Source organism: Psammomys obesus, unplaced genomic scaffold (assembly GCF_907164565.1).
Source record: "Psammomys obesus unplaced genomic scaffold, mPsaObe1.curated_primary_1811, whole genome shotgun sequence".
Lineage (NCBI taxonomy): Eukaryota > Metazoa > Chordata > Mammalia > Rodentia > Muridae > Psammomys > Psammomys obesus.
Genome location: NW_026596725.1, coordinates 134913 through 152067, shown reverse-complemented (window position 1 = coordinate 152067; position 17155 = coordinate 134913). Strand labels below are relative to the sequence as shown.

Genomic DNA, 17155 nt, shown 5'->3' with positions numbered 1-17155 from the left:
TACCTTGATCCTCTGGCTCTCAGAATGTTTCCAGACATGCTTCCATAAATTCTCTGAACATTGGGTATGAAACTGAGCTCTACAAGTTCATACTTAGATTGGTTGGGTTCTCTTTAATGGTCTCTGTCTGTTTCAAAAAGAGGTTTCCTTGGTAAGGGATGAGACTCCACTTATCCAGGAGTATAAGAACAAGTATTTATAGGTAATTCTTAAGGATTATGCTGTTGTAGTAAATTAGTGTTGTAGATTCTCTTAGAATAACTGTGACTTGACTATATTTGAGTAGTTAGCTAGGTTTTCAGTATCAGGCATCTAACTTGACTCAAGAGAAACATTTCCTATGCACATATGAGCGTGAGAGTATCCCAAAAGAAGATGGTAACAGTGTTAAATCCTGGTTAAATCCTGCACTAGGAGTTTTTTCAGCTAGAACGTATGTAATTATTTTGGAAAAAAAGCTTGCAACTTTCTTTTATAGTACTTAGCACATGGATGCTGGGTCTTATTTCATTGTGTATTATACATTTATGCTTACTAAATTTTTAGTAGCTGATTTCTAAGTGAATGACTCATTTCAAAGTTTCTTTTAAATGCATTCATTTTAATGAACAGGATGTGTTCACAAACACATTAGCCTTTATTTATCTCCCAAGGGTTTTTTGGGATGGCTCCAATTTAAAATACTCTATCATGTTGTTACATCATATGTTATACCAATGTGTCTTGATTCTTTGTTTCAAGAGAAAAGTTACTGTAGATCATTTCTTACTATGCTAAAAAGCTTAAGCAGAAAGAGAACAATTTATGAAAATAGGAGGGAGATGAGCAGAAGCAGCCAACTGGCACCATGTTTGGGGCTTGCATGCAAATCAAGTTACTCTGTGCTTTCCAACACTTTCCAAATTCTTTTGAAACCATATTTAAAGCTGGATAGCAACTCTATATGAAGTCATCAGTGATACAAAAACAGACAGCACTGTGTTGGGTAGAGCAATGCCAGGGATTGACAGGACCAACAGATAAAACCAAAGCAATTAAGCTTCCACAAACAGTTGACTTAGTGTTGAATCAACACTCTTCTTTGTAAACAGCAGTGTAGCAGGAAATAAATGACAATCATACATTTCCAATACATAAACCAGGCTGGTTTAGTGAAGAAACAAAATTCTTTTCCAATTTTCTTCTTACAACATGGACAAATGAATTCCTTACCACTCTGTACTTTATTTGGGGAATCAAGCAAAGTTCCTTGTCTACAAAGGTTTAAACAATTTTTAAATAACTTTTGGTACTTTATCAACTTAATATCATTCCTCCAAATTCTTATTTAATGTTTTCTTAATCTACAATGAAAAAAATATATCAGAGAGCCATGGAGAAAAAATGTTTATACAATTTTATGCAAAAATATATATGGATAGATATATTTTATATATCAATGAAAACTTATAGATATACAGAATAGATATAGATGATAGATAGATGAAAAGAAGAGATAGATATTATCATATAACCATTATTCTACTGTGGATGTATATTTTCAATGTGTCTCTTATTTTAATCATATACATTCAAAATTATGCATGGGCAAAAGAAGGTAAATAAAAGAAGCTCCTTAAAATTCACTTGAGAACACAGTTTTGTTTTATACAAGAACCAGCTCAAACAACTCCTGACCCCTTACTTTGATGCTTCTGGAATAATAAGTGAAATTAAAAGCAACTAAAGATTAAAAAAAAAAAAACAACATTAGTCCTAGAATGAGTTTTCTATTTTCATATATGCTTTCTGTCTATTGTCATTGCTCACTTAAAAAAAAAAAAACAACTCTGTTTACGTCTTACCCTCAAAACAAAACAGACTTCTGGATATTTAGTTTTACTCTAACATTTATTACAAACCTACTTAATATTTCTAGAATTCTCAAGGCACTTTATCTCCATATACCTCTGATTGTTTCTCAGAATCCTGTCTTCTTGTAGATGTATTTTTTTTGTTTGTTTTTATGTTTATTTTTCTGTAATCACTGAGATCTCTATGAGAGTGGACTAGCTTTCTTGGCATTCTTAGAACCTTTCAACCTGCCTGGAATGTCATCTCATAAATGCACTGCAAGCACTAAACACCAGGAACTAAAGAAAAAAAAATCCTCTGTAGATTTCACAGTGTGTGTTTGTTTATTATAAGCAGCTAAGCATGCAGAAAAGGATATATTTCATATTAAGATTTTAATAAAAGACTGGAAAAATGACTCAGTAGGTAATGTCCCTGCCAGACACACCTTAGGACCAGAGTTCAATCTGATGCTCAGCACCGAAATCAAAAGCTAAGACTGCTGCCACATTCTTTTAATCTTTTTCCTAGGCATATGGGGACAGGAGGACTCCTAGGATTTGCTGGCCAGGTAGTATAGACTAATCTTAGCAACAGAGATCAACTTAAAAAATGATGTGTTGATCCTAGCCTATCAGGTCCCATCAGGACTGTATGCATTGTCTTCCTCTGTGACCTGGTAAGCCTGTCCCTCAGAGATCATCTTAAAAAAATGATGTGCTGATCCTAGCCTATCAGGTCTCATCAGGACTATCTGCATTGTCTTCCTCTATGGTAAGGCTTTCCTCCCTGAGGAGGAGGTGATAAAAAAGCCAGCTACCTATCAGTGAACTGGGGAAGGGTTATGGGAGTAGAAGAGGGAAGGAGGGTGGAATTGGGACAGGAAAAGGGAGGGGATATACAGCTGGGAAACCAAGTGAATAAATTGTAATAAATAAATTTTTAAAATGAAAAAAAAAAAACACCCAATGGTATATAAAGAAAAAGAAGAAAAAAAAATACTATCCAGCCAATGGAAATGTAACTTTTTAACAAACTGAGATGGTATGTATTTCACCAGGAATCATTTTTGTCTCTTAAAAAAAATGATGTGCTGAGCAATCGAGGAAGGCATTCTACACTGACCAATTGCCTGTGACCTCCACACACTTGTAAGTATAAGTACAAACAGTGCGAACACAGCTATATACACACATGAACATATGTATTCATACCACATAGAAACCACACGCCAATAAATGTTTATTTTGAGTTAGAGAATGATATAAAACTGACAACCTATCACCATCTTCCTTACCACTACTAAACCTTTCAGTAATCTTACTATTCCGTTGTGATTCTATGGAGCCCTGAAGCTAAATTTCACAGTGTAATATTTTAACTCTGATAAAGTCTCTTGGTGATGTTGTCTAAGCCATCGTACGTTATAGAAATGTGCCCATGATCATGATTTGTAATCTGCAGACTATAGCTTTGTTCTGAACATGCTGTATTCATAAAGCACTTGTGCTGCTGTTCCTTGATCTGCTTAAGTCATTCCCCTTGTACTGACTGCCTCATTGAGCAGATCTTCTTTGTGAAATCATTTAAAGCATTAGTACACAGTGCACAGAAAGATCTGGTTCTTATCAGCACACAGTTTTAAGAGCTTTGTGGACTTGGGTAAGTTATATGCCATATTTCAGTCCATTTAATCATAAAGGAAATGTTTACGTAACAATTCAGCAGCGTTGTTATAAAATAGATCACATGCAAAGTCTCCAATGTTAATGAGAAGTGAAGGTCCATCATTTCTACAATCTAGCAAGATTTATGATAAATACATTCTGTACCAGATAATGTTACTTGTTGAGTTCATTCTTATAAACTGCTGGAGTAAACTCTGTTAGTCCCAATTTGTGCATCTTTATTTACATTTTAAATTTTACACATTTCTATAGTTTATGTTGAGTGTATTCCCCTCATACCGCCATTCCTTTCTCTTTCCCCCTTAATCTCTTTTGTCACAATAGGCAGTTTCACTTCTACTTGTATGTCATATATTTTGTATGTCATTTTGTGTACATATTTTATATCAAGGAATCACAAACGAAAGAAAATGTGTGACATTTTTTATAAGATTGTCCTAACTCACTTAATGATGATTATCTCTAGTTGTTTCCACTCTCATGTAAAAGACAAGACTATGTTCATCTTTATGGCCGAACAGGATTTCATTATATAGATTCTTTCTATATCTGTGTAGATAGAGAAACATCACATTTTAACCATTCTTCCTCTGTTTAATTTTTTGTTCTTGTTGTTGTTGTTTTTTTTTGTTGTTGTTGTTCTTTCTCTTTATTTATTTACTTATTTATTTATTTACTTGATTTTTTTGAGTCTGGGTTTCACTATGTAGCCTTGGCTGCTTTGGACTCACTTTGTAGACCAGGCTGGTCTCAAACTCACAGCGAATTCCTTGAGTTCTGGGATTAAAGGCATGCATCGCCACACCTCAGCTTCTCTGTTATTTGTTAGAGAGCTAAATTGGTTCCATATAGAGCTTTTGTGAATAATGCTGGAACGAACACTGATTTTCAGATGTCTATGAGATGTATTGACTTGGAGATCTTTGGGTAAAGACCTAGGAGTGGTATTGTTGTTTCATATGGGAAACTTCATGTTGGATTTTTGAGAACCCTCCACACTGATTTCCAGAGAGACTGGACTAGTTTGCACTCTTTGTATCAGTGTAAAGCTTCTAACTATAGGCTACTGGAGTCTGGATACCTTTTATTTCATCTGAATCTGTTTGAAGTTGCAGTCAAAATACACAGCTAGCAGAAGAGAATTACACTTCAAGGGGTAGAAATCCTTCACATCTTCTATATCTGCAGTTTACAATGGGCAATGAGAAGGTACTGTGCGGATGATAGAATAAACATTTTTACTGTACATAACCAAAGCAACCTGCAAAAGAAATTGTGGACCTGGGGGAAGATGGCTATTTTTAGCTGTTCAAATTTCTTTCTTCAGCTCTTCTAGTTTCCTGTCTTTGATCTTTCTTTAGGGCTTCAGTGTCTTCATGAGAGACCTGCTATTCTGAAAAAAATTACGTGTCCCAGCTTTCCTCACCAGTGTTTCCTCTCTGCTACTTTCTCCTTTCTCATTCTCCTTGTGATTGCTCTATCCTTCCTACTTACATTTCCCATTGTGTGTGCTATTCGTCTGTGCATTGCTTTAGGACAATCTTGCCTTCATTATATATTCCATACTCTCTGTACGTACATGCTTGTTGTTTTGTGACCATTGTTACATAACATAATGAAATAAATTTAATACAAAAATTAAAAATGGAAAAGCAAAAAATATGATAATTTATTTCAAAATTCATGACTACACATAATTGGTTAATATCAAAAAGTATGGATTTATGTCAATCAAATGTAATCTGCAATAATTCATGCAGTATCCACTTTTAAATATACAGCATATAAAATGTAATTTTTGTTTAATATGTGAGATAGAGTTCTAATTCATTACATTTTATTAGGTGTTCTAGTGAATTTTCCTTATTTGATTTCATTTTAGGCTTTGTCACAAATCAGATGATAATATGTTTAAATTTATTTTTGTAGCCTATAATATTCCCATGATCATTTTTTTCTAAACTTATGAGAGCAATGCTCTCAATGGCTAACAGTGCAAGTTTCCAAGCTTTGGTATTCTTCTTTTTTTTTTTTTTATCAAAGCTGGATCAATCTCCAGATGAAAAACACTGTCATGATTTATCTTTTCAGATAAACAGAAATTACCCAAAACTCATGTACATGGAGACCCACAAACACACCATTTTCTATAATAAGTGAAAATAATACTAGACATCCAATTTTTAATCTTTTGCTAAATAAGTCATACAACTGAAAATGGAACACCTATACCATATATTCCCCATGTAAGGCTTAGAGATTATTGAGAAAGAGGGCAAAATAATTATAATATTCAGGGACATTGTCTATGTGAACATTGTTTTCTGGACAAACTATGAATATTGTAGATATGAACTTATAGGGATTGAGACAGAATGGACAAGATGTAGGTACTAGCAACAAGTTAATACCAGAAAAGAAGGGAAGTGGAGAAGGGAAGTGGGCATGAATCCACTCATAGTTGAGGGACTATTGGCACATGAAAACTTCTGGAAGAGGGAGAGGTAGTATTTTTTTTTAAAGGTATGATACCTTGTCGCTTGATCACACTTTAATGGATGATCCCATATTGAAGAGTATATGACACCCACAAATTGTACATTATAGGGTTAAAATGCAAACGAACAAATCAAATAAAAACTAAGACACAAAGTTGATTTTTTTTTTGAAAGGAAAAGGATGGGTTTGGAATGGAAAAGGAAATAAATATGATAGAATACATTGTATGAAAGTCTCAAATAACTAATGAAATGAGAAAAGGGAGTTTAAAAATAGGCTACAAACTAATAAAAACTGTGGCATATTTTGAAAAATTATCGAGAACATACAGATAAATCTCAGAACCCAATAAGAAAAGTGTATTAAAGTAATTATTACAACAGACAAAATATTTAGTAAAGAGTACACAAAAGATGGTACCTGTGTCTGGTAAAACACAAAAATATACTCAATATTGTTACTGGTGGGACAAATACAAGTTAAAAGTGTAATGAAAAAATATTATGTACAAAAAAATAGTGGGTGAGGATAAGAAGCATGGATTATTTTATAAAAGGCATGCATTTATTAAAAATTAACTACTCTGGAAAATTATTTGTTAATATCTACTAATAGAAACAAAAGTATTTATATAACCCAATAGTTATGCTCTAAGTTATACAGTACACTTCCCTAAAGGAATATAAATAGTTTGTACCAAAAGATGGATAAAATATCCATATGAACTTTTACTAAAAATCTCAACTGAAAAAAAAATCAAAGTATCTGTGAATGATAAAACAGATACATTATGTATTAGATATATAGTGGACTGCTACATAGCTATCGACAAATGCAAACTTCTTCATATGCACCATGAATGATTCAAATAGGCATAATAGTAGAGAAGCCAGCACTGAAATATCCATATGTCTACTCTAGACAGGTTAAGAATTGATCAAAACAATGCATTCCCATGAAGATCAGAGTGCTGTTTCATTTGGGAGCTGTAGGCACAATGGGGCAAGAGGAACCTATCTGGATATAGGGAAGACTCAATGTGACTATTGGTGGTTATAGAAGTGAAACAGGTATACATGTATGTACAAAGTGATCAAGCTGGACTCCTGTGTTTTGTCTGCCTCTCTGTAGTCTGTTGAATGTGGGGGTTAACATATTTGCCAAGGCAAAGAGGAGTTAATGTGGAAAATAAGCTTTTGGCAGAGTTCGTTCTTAGTGGTTATTCGGTCAAGGCAAGGAAGAGCTTGTTCTTCATTAAAGTTGATTACCGAAGGTTATGGTCTAACAATTTCTAGATGGGAAAGTGTTCCCCAATGCTTGCCAGGGGCACTGTTTGATCCTCCTCAGCCTTTTCCCAAATCCTTGATCTTTCCTCCCACTAAATATTAAATTTTAATTGTTCACAGTCTGTTCGTCAAAGCTTAAGGTTTATGAAAAAAAAGTTTGTATAGTCAGTTTTTCAAGTGTGGAGTATTACCTGTTTTTAAAAGAATATTGCCCGAAATCTTCACATTTTGAATAAAAACAAGTGTGTTCAGAAGAAAATGATGAGTTTATTATCCTTTATGTCTGTTTTAGCTGAGTTCAGAAAACTAGTTAACATCTTGGGTCAAGTTTGTTTTTAGATTTTCAGGCTGTGATTAATGGAGAATCATGGAACATTCACTACATGCTTAGCTCTGGTCAGTCCACGGGAATTATCACGTCCTAGTGGCCTACTGAACAGGCTCAGACTGGAGGCACAAGGCCTCTAACCTGAGACCATTTCTCCTCCTAGCCTAATTCAGCTTCTGAGTCATGCGCTCCAGTCCCCACCTTTATGCCAGCATCATTGCTGATGCCATGCTTTGCTTCCAGCTGAAGCCTCAGGCTCTTGCCTGCTACTTTTCACTCCTTTACTCCACCCTTTGCCTCCTGATTTTGAGTTGTGACTATCAGCACGACCCAAGAGAGTCACTGTAATCTCATACTCTTGTACCTAGGCTAACTGCAATCCTGTCAAGAGTCCATGGATAACCTTTTAATCGTAAAATCCTTAATGCAATCATGATGATTATGTATTAAATATTATTCTCTTGCCTTGTCTTGGTGGCTGTAAGTGCTGTTTGAACTTTAAGGAATGAGATCCCCTAGTTTCTTTGTGCTTTCCATTCTCTAAGGACATTAACCTGAGTGGACATCTTCTACCTGTCCACAGCCTCAAAGTCAAAGCAGGCTCCGGGATTTGAGGTTTCTCTCTTAGCAGATTTCCTTCTTTCAGTTCAGCCACCCTATCTGTGTTAAAGCAAAGTTCTTGGTATGAGACAAATGTGCTATAGTAATCATAATTCTACCAGAAACCAGTTGTCACATGATAATTTTTCCAAGGTCAGAATAAAAATTTTGTGGTTTGTCTATTTTTGACAGATAAGTGACAGGCATATATTATCATGTTCTATCCTTCATGTGTGTTATATAAAACATATATATTTCATCTATTTGTGACATATCTCTATCTAAAACGTTTGCATGAACATATACACACGCATATATTTTAATCACTCTTTATGCGATAATATGTTTTTACAATGCTGTCTTTTATTACTAATTAAAGGCAATTTATAGAATATAATATGCTTTCACATTCAGGATATGAGACAACTTAGCAGATTGTAGCATTCTGTGCTAGAATCTGCCCATCTGGGTTAGATGTCAGTTAAAGATTTTGGCTGTTTCTTTTGGTTCAGGGTGCTTCTCTTATTTCAGTGGATGTATTCGTAATTTTCAGTAGACTCTCAGTTCTAGTAAAGTTGTGGTGATATTTTCACCTACTCAACTATTTTTCTTGGCACCAGGCTCCATCTCCAGTCTCTTTCTGTGGGCTGGGTAATGACTGCAGGAGCAGTCACTACCCACTAGTACATTCTGATAATAGACCAACAAGTAACTGAAGGAGACTCTTGTTAAGTACTGATTGTTTAAGGAACAACCTGCAGAGTATCAGGTTAGTTATTTTTTTGTGATGAGTAGAAGAGAAAGACTAGGTAAGCAGTCTCAGTGAGAATGGTGATTAAAGTTGGATTGCTAGATGAGAAGCAGAGGAAAGGGCCATACACGGGAATGGGAGTAATAGAAGGAAGGGAAAAACAGGGTGGATATGTAGGGATTTGACCTCATGACAAACTGAAAGGAGGAGAGAAAGGTATGTAGTAGATATCACAAACTAAGTCTGGCTCTAGGCTTTGGGAATATAACAGTAAGAAAGATGGCGATGGGAAAAGGGAAACAAAACAGAACAAACAATAAGAAAGAAAGAAAGAAAGAAAGAAAGAAAGAAAGAAAGAAAGAAAGAAAGAAAGAAAGAAAGAAAGAAAGAAAGAGAAAAGAAAACCAGAGCCAGAGTGAGAATGAGAGTAAGAGAGTGAAACAGTAAAGAGATAAACAGCACAAGACAGTGTTGGCCTACTTCACTGACTCACTGTCCTATAAGAAACAGCTGTTTGGAGCAGAGCTGGATAGAACTATAAGATAATAAAATGACTGGCTTGAATGTTGTTTACTTCTTGGCAGACCTGTCACATTGTTTCACTGTCCTGGTCTGGAATACCTTCTAGCTGGTTGTTACTGGCCCTACTCTTGTCTCATGGATCCCAGCTGCCTTCTGTGTGATAATTATTGGACATGGTTGCTTGGGAGGATGGGAGAAACATTTGCAAAATGAGGATGAATGGAATGGAGTTGATGGAGAAGGCAGAATAAAATCAGATGATTTATTTTCTGAAGCATCCCTCCTGCTAAAGGTGGGCATGGGACATTTGAGGGCATTGATAGGACAACCACGTGGGTATGGAAATAAGCATGAATATTCTTGTTTAATATTTAACCCTTCAAAAACTAAGTTGCTTTTCTTTTTTGTTCTTTTTTCCTTTTTCCTTTTTTTTTTGTTCATTTTATAACCCGATTGTAGCCCCCTCCCTCATCTCCTCCTGCTTCCATCCTATCTCCCTCATCCCCCCCATCCCCTTCCCCCAGCCCACTGAAAGGGGAAGTTCTCCTCCTCTGCCGTCTGACTTTAGTTTATCAAGTTTCATCAGGACTGCTTGGATCCTTTTCCTCTGTAGCTTGGCAAGTCTGCATCACCAGGGGGAAGTGATCAAAGAGTAGGCAACTGAGTTCATGACAGAGGCAGCTCCTGCTCCACTTACTCTGGAATCCACACGGAGACTGAGCTGCCTACCATATGAGCAGTGGGTCTAGGTGATTTCCACAAATGGTCCTCGATTAGTGAATCAGTCTCTGCAGGGCTCAGATTATTTTTTTTAAGATTTATTTATTTATTATTTATTTATACAGCATTGTACCTGCATGTCTGCCTGCGCACCAGAATTAGGTACCAGATCTCACTATAAATGGTTGTGAGCCACTACGTGGTTGCTGGGAATTGAACTCAAGACCTATGGAAGAACAGCCAGTGTTCTTAACCTCTGAGCCATCTCTCCAGCCCAGGGCTCAGATTATTTAGCTTTATTGATCTCCTTGTGGAGCTCCTGTCCCCTCCATGTCTTATCCCCAACCCCACTTCTTTCATAAGACTCCCTGCACTCTACACAAAGTTTGCCTGTGAGTTTCAGCATCTGCTCCTCTGTTGGGTGGAGCCTTTCAGAGGACCTCTATGATAGGCTCCCCTCCTGTTCCCTCTCTTCCACTGCTTCTGGTGTCTATGCTGTTTGCCATTCTGACGGAGATTTAAGTATCTTCCCGAGGGTCCTCTTTGTTATTTAGCCTCTTTAGGTCTGTAGGTTTTAGTATGGTTATCTTATATTATATGGTTAATATTTGTTTATAAGTGAGTATATATTGGGAATAGCACTGCCTCAAGATCGGTTATACCACTCCTGGGCATATACCCAAAAGATGTCTCACCATTCAACATGGATATTTGGCCAACTATGTTCACAGCAGCTTTATTTGTAATAACCAGAATCTGGAAACAATCTAGATGTCCCTCAGTGGAGGAATGGATATAGAAAGTGTGGTATTTTTACACAATGGAAAACTACTCAGCAATTAAAAACAAGGGAATCATGACATTTGCAGGCAAATGGATGGAACTAGAAAAGATCATCCTGAGTGAAGTAACCCAGAACCAGAAAAGTTAAGTTGCTTTACAAAATTAGAAATTTCCATAAAAGATAATTACTAAGTTTATAAAAATAAGCATAACAGATTGTTAGGGGAAAAATGTGCCATACCATTTAACAAGCTTATACTCATTATTAGAATTAAGTACCTGTAATAAATAAGAACAATGATCCATTAGTATTGATTTGGATACTTCACAAAGATAATTGCTCATTGCAAAGTAATAGAAATGTTCAGAAATCACATACATACATTAATAGAAACAGGATCAACTCCCTTCTCTGTACTCTTGCAAATAAGGCATGGCTGATGGAGTCTATTTTAAGCTATGTTTCTGATGTTATCTCTTGACCTTTTCTATTACAGTTATGCACCTTTTTGGATTAGTTTAAGCTAATGAAGAAAATATAAGATAAATTCTTTTAGCTTTAGTCACTTGGTTAGCAACTTAAATGCCATCATCTATTACCTTAATCCTCTATCAATACATGACGCACATACTCACACTCTGGAAATTAAGAAGTTTACATTGGAGGGGGGAAGAAAAGGAGGGAAAAGGGGCTCCACAAGATGACCAACAGAGCCAAGTAACCAGGGCCTGGGCTTGGAAGTGGAGGGGGTGTGATAAGACTGAAGCACCAAGCAATGACCATGCATGGACTGGAACAAAGCCCCCTTGTGCATATGTACCCGAGAGGCAGCTTGGTCTTCATGTGGGTCTGCTAGAAAGGGGAGAGGGCTGTCTTTGACATGGTCTCTGTTGTGTACTTTTTGATCACTTCCCCCTGGTGGGCCTGCCTTGCCAAGACGCTGAGAAAGAGGAAGTGCTCAGTCCTAATGCAACTAGATGTGCTGAAATAGGTTAGTAGTGAGAACCCCCTCCCCTTTTTTGAGGGCTAAAGGAAGGGAGATATGGTGATGAGGGAGGGAGGGGAGGAACCAGGCAGAGAGAAAAGAGAGGGTTATGATTGGGATGTAAAGTGAATAACTAAATAAACATTTTTTTTTAAGTTTACATTTATGAACTCAGTGGCTGGCTCTTTGACATCCCTCCCCACCTGAGGGAAGAGCAGCCCTGCTAGGCCACAGAGGAGGACTTTGCAGCCAGTCCTGAAGATACCTGATAAGCTAGGGTCAGATGGAAGGGGAGGAGGTCCTCCCCTATCAGTGGACTTGGAAAGAGGTAGGGAGAAGATAAGGGAGGGAAGGTGGGATTGGGAGAGAATGAGGGAGCAGGATATAGCTGGGATACAAAGTTAATAAGCTGTAACTAATATTTAAAAAATGAAAATTTAATTTAAAAAAAGTCCATCTCAGTCTCAATGTGAATTCCCTCATAAAAGAAGCAGAGCCTATCTCTGGCATGAACTCAGTGGCTGGCTCTTTGATCACCTCCCTGTGGGAAGACAGCCTTGCTAAGCCACAGAGGAAGACAATTCAGCCAGTCCTGATGAAACCTGATAGGCTAGGGTCAGATAGTAGGGGAGGAGATCCTCCTGTATCAGTGGACTAGGGAAAGGGCATAGGGGGAGAAGAGGAAGGGAGCATGGGACTCAGAGGAGATGATAAGGGAGGGGGGCTACAGCCCAGATACAAAGTGAATAAATTGTAACAAATAATAAATAAAAAGAAAAAAATCATGTTAAATAGAAGTCCATATCAATTGAATCATCTGTATATTATTTTCTGAGTCCCTTTAGCTAAAGTATAATATACTTTATTTTCATGTCCCATTTAATAAAAATAAAAATAAAAGAAAGAAAAGAAAACAAAGTAAAAGTAGTTTAAGGTGTCTTAGAAAATACTGTTGTACACATTGTGTGTAATCTAAAATTCTGTTATTTTTTTTTTCAGGAATGGCAGTAAAAATCTTCTTGTTATGGTTTGTTGGTGCTGCTGTTGCTGCTGTCCTTGTACTGTCTCTGCCTTACAGAGTATGTACAGATTGCATGCTACAGAACTTTATTTTATAGAAGAATAACAAACAACCCTGTGATGAAATGATTTCATATGCACTGCTCTGAGAAGGCTGTATCTGTTACTTCCTGTCTTCACTGAATAATGCTGTTAAACAAGTCCTGTTCTTAATACAGCGGAAGCAAGGATGGAACCAAAGAATAGGAATAAGCCATCAAGTTTAGATGACTAGAATTGATGGGGCTCCAAGTTCAACTTTCACTTTAACCCCTTGTTTCTAAACAATCAGAAAAATAAATAAACAAAAGGATGAAGGCTACGAAAGAAAGAGAGAAAGGAAATGAGCAATGGAGGGAGAAAAATAATGAAAGCATAGACAAGTACTTCTCTACAATTTACCCATGTGTTTTCATGACTAATAGAAGCAAATAGACTAACAAACACGGTTATTATTACTTTTCCTCCCAGATAACCGTGTCCTCAATTACATTACACCATTTATGATTTTAAGAATGTTATACATAAAAATTAAATATGAAATTGAAAGGTACAACTACAGAGATGTGTGAGAGAATCAGCAATGGAATCAATATATGATGCCTGGATCTGTTCGCTTATAAAAATAAAACCTTTGGTCTAATGATATACTTCAGTGTTACAACACTTCTCTTTTATGTGTATGTCCAGAGTTCAATCCTTATGACCACAAAAAGTTGACAATGGCAGAGATGATGATGGTGTTAATAATAATGATTACTTCAATGATCACAGAACAAAAACAACATCCTCAGTGGTATAAAAGATGAACTGTCTTACAGTTTGTGGTCAGTGATCATAAACAGTTTGTGATCTTTAGCAACTAAAATAGGACAAGAAAAACAACATGCTCCTTAATATAGTTTACCTAATTGTATAATGAATTAAAATCACTCATTCTGTTACAGAGCTAGACTGTGTGTATGTGTGTGTATCATCAGACAAAGGGATATGTTGAAAGTGGTAAAACTTCACATATTATTTTTGAGAAATTGCTGTCGTCAGCTGCTGGAGTCATGGATTGGTATGAGTATGGTATCACCTCCACCATGATGTCCATGACCCAAAGATCTTCTAGGATGCAGATTATTGAAGGCTTATAGAAGGCTTCTTCTTTCTTTCCTCTGATTCTCTGCTTATTTTTCTCTCCTTTTGTGGAGGGACATCTCCCAACCAAAACCAGAGCTCACACCAAGTACAGTATGCATTGCTAAGTGACAACAACAAAAAAAGCAGGGAGTTAGAAGCCCATGTTTACCTTCATGATCTGGTACTCTAGGTTACTACAATCCAATTCTGGAAAAATCATGAAAGAGAGTATCTGCCCTACCAGAGTCAAGAGCAAAATTCATAAGGACGTAAGACCCCAGTGCCTTCCAAGCACATATGTGGATATTAGATGATTGCATTAATTAGAGAAATCTGGGTGTACAGGAAAATTTGCTTTAGGACACAAGATTTAAATGAGACTAAATGAAACTGAATATCAGGAAACAAGGGCAAAATTTTACTGTTTTGTCATAGAGGTTGTAAATGTTTGAGGATGAACAGAGAGGCAAATGTAATCTGTTTCCCTAAAATAAAGTGTTCAGAGGAGGAAGGAGTCTGTCAAAGGAGTCTGTGGATTCTTGGGAGTCTCAAAACTTTTCTTTGATGTAGATCAGATTTGATTGCAATAAGAGAAATAAAACAGCCTGTTGGCATAGCCCTTAGAAAGGAAGTAGTGTCTGTAGAGTCCTGGATTCCGTGGGAATGCCTTCTCTTGAACCTAGTGACCTCTGTTTTGTCATGGAAACATTTTTGATGCTGACCATTCTTAAATGTATGTCAACAGTCCTGTGGTAGCCAAGGAAGAAACATACCCTTCTCAAATTGCACAACGTATTTTTGATAATGGATAAAAGAAGTGCATGTGTTATAAATGACACATATAATAAGACAGCCTTTATGATGGTTAATGCTGACATAGACTGTTTATAAATCATTTTCCTCTTACTCAGTTACAAAATAAAATTTATACTTTTTTTTTAAAAAGGAGTCGCACATTCTAAGATGAAATCTGAGTTTGAATTTGCCTTGAGCTTTTCAATGCATGCACTGTAGACACTGCAGTTTTCAGATACGAACAAAAAATAAGACTGGAAGGTGAAAAGAACACTTGGTCACACTCTCAAAATACATTCTTAAGTTTAGTTCTTACACATGCATATATACACACACACAAACACTTTGAGAAGTACTCAAGTGCACATGGTTCATTTGTGGAGTACAGGTACTGCTTTCAGTAGCTGTATAGAGAATGAGCCAAAGCAGATAGTCAGTCAGTGAACAAGAAATGTCAAGCCATGGCCACTGTGATTCCTATTGTCCAATAACAAGAACTTCTACTTGACCCTCTGAATCATAAATTTGAAAATCTCTAAGAATAGCATAATTTATGTAGTATAATTTATGTAGCATAATTTATTCAATACGAGAATTTAGAAATCCTTAAAACTTACATTTTAATGATTCCTGAATACTGAACATATTGCCTGTTCATTATAAGTTCTAATTTCACATTGCCTGTAGATCTACAGGGAATATAGATCATGGGACTGGTGCCACTTTAAGAGAAGTGATACTAATCAATACTTTTTTGGTAGCATCACAAAGTGCATAGAGCACTCTATAAGAAGCTGGTAACTGAACTGCAAAGAGACCAACAAGAAGAAATTGTGAACGCACACAATGCCTTCAGGAGAAAAGTGTCCCCACCAGCCAAGAACATGGTGAAAATGGTAAGTATACAGAATAGCATCAGCAGTGACATTGGGGACACTGGTGGTATTTCCTTCCTTGGAAGTTAGTCCTATGAACTGTGGCTATGCTAATTGTCTGGCCATCACAACAAATCTATGACGTAACAGCAGCAGCAACTGAGTCCAAGAGGATGTAAATAACATTTCTATATATAAGATAGGGCTACAATTCTGACTCAGCTCAAAAATCACCCTTAGGTGCCTTCAAACTTGTGACACGTATTGGGAATCAAGATATCAAAACTAAGCAAATAAGCAAACATTGAAAAATCTAGGGGGGAGTTCAGGGATGGGGCTTCAATCAGAATATATAATGAATCAAATGTGAAGAAAAAATCTTAAAAAATTAAAAAAAGACTTCTCTTTCGTTTTATAGCCAACCATGGTTATATAATCCATCCTATCAAAGAAAGGGATTTTTTAAAAAAAGGATTCTTTAGCTTTACAACCTCCATGGCTGAGAAAGCACAAGATATGGGGCATTACAGAGGCCAAATCTGGACTATTTCTGTTGTAGGAAGATAAACCTTTAGCGCACATGTCTCAGAGTTTTAATGGGAATGCTATTATTTTGTTATTGTTTGACTTAGTGAAAAGATAATCTTATTACTACACAGTGGATGCCAGATAATAGAAATACAAGTTAGAAGTGCAGAAAGTTTAGTGCTTGGAGAGGAAATTGAATTGCTACGTAACTGATCAAAAACTTTCCTTACAAGCGTAATTCCACTTATGACTTGAGATAGTTTTTAATTACAAAAGTTACAAAGAAAGGTCATGGCTATAAAATATGATAGTTCCCCTCAAATGGATCAGGGTCAATAACATTTTCAGCTACTATCCCAGACAGTAAATATAAATTGTTCAGGCCATGTGGCCTCTGAGACAATGCTCATCTGTGTCAGGGCACTATAAACGTAGTCGCAGATGAAGTGTAAATGAATGAACATGCCTGTATCCCAGTAAAACTTTCTGTGTATCAACAAGAAAATTTGAGTTTTATGTAAAAAAAAAAAAATCTAGTAGTGAGTTTCATTGAGGTGAGGTCCAAAAAATTTAGAGATCTGGCCTTGGCAGCACAAGAACTGGCGGTTTTATTATGAGACAAAGACAGGAACCTTAGCCAGCATCCTTGCGAGGGCTCAGGACAGCGAAAGTGATGAAGTTCAGATACAATGCAGGCCATAGAGCGGTAGTTTTCAACCTGTGGATCTTAGCCTTTTGGAGGTCACATATCAGATATCCTCTATTCTAGATATT

General features: G+C 36.5%; 1 protein-coding gene across 1 annotated transcript in view; it reads left to right on the top strand.

The window, feature by feature from the left end:
* The window catches only part of LOC129670238 (cysteine-rich secretory protein 1-like), a 75186-nt gene that overhangs the window by 18887 nt on the left and 39144 nt on the right, over nt 1-17155 (top strand). Inside the window, exons 5-6 of the mRNA XM_055598719.1 lie at nt 12996-13075; nt 15740-15874. Of these exons, the coding sequence (XP_055454694.1) occupies nt 12996-13075; nt 15740-15874 (215 nt within the window). The remainder of the gene's footprint in view (nt 1-12995; nt 13076-15739; nt 15875-17155) is intronic.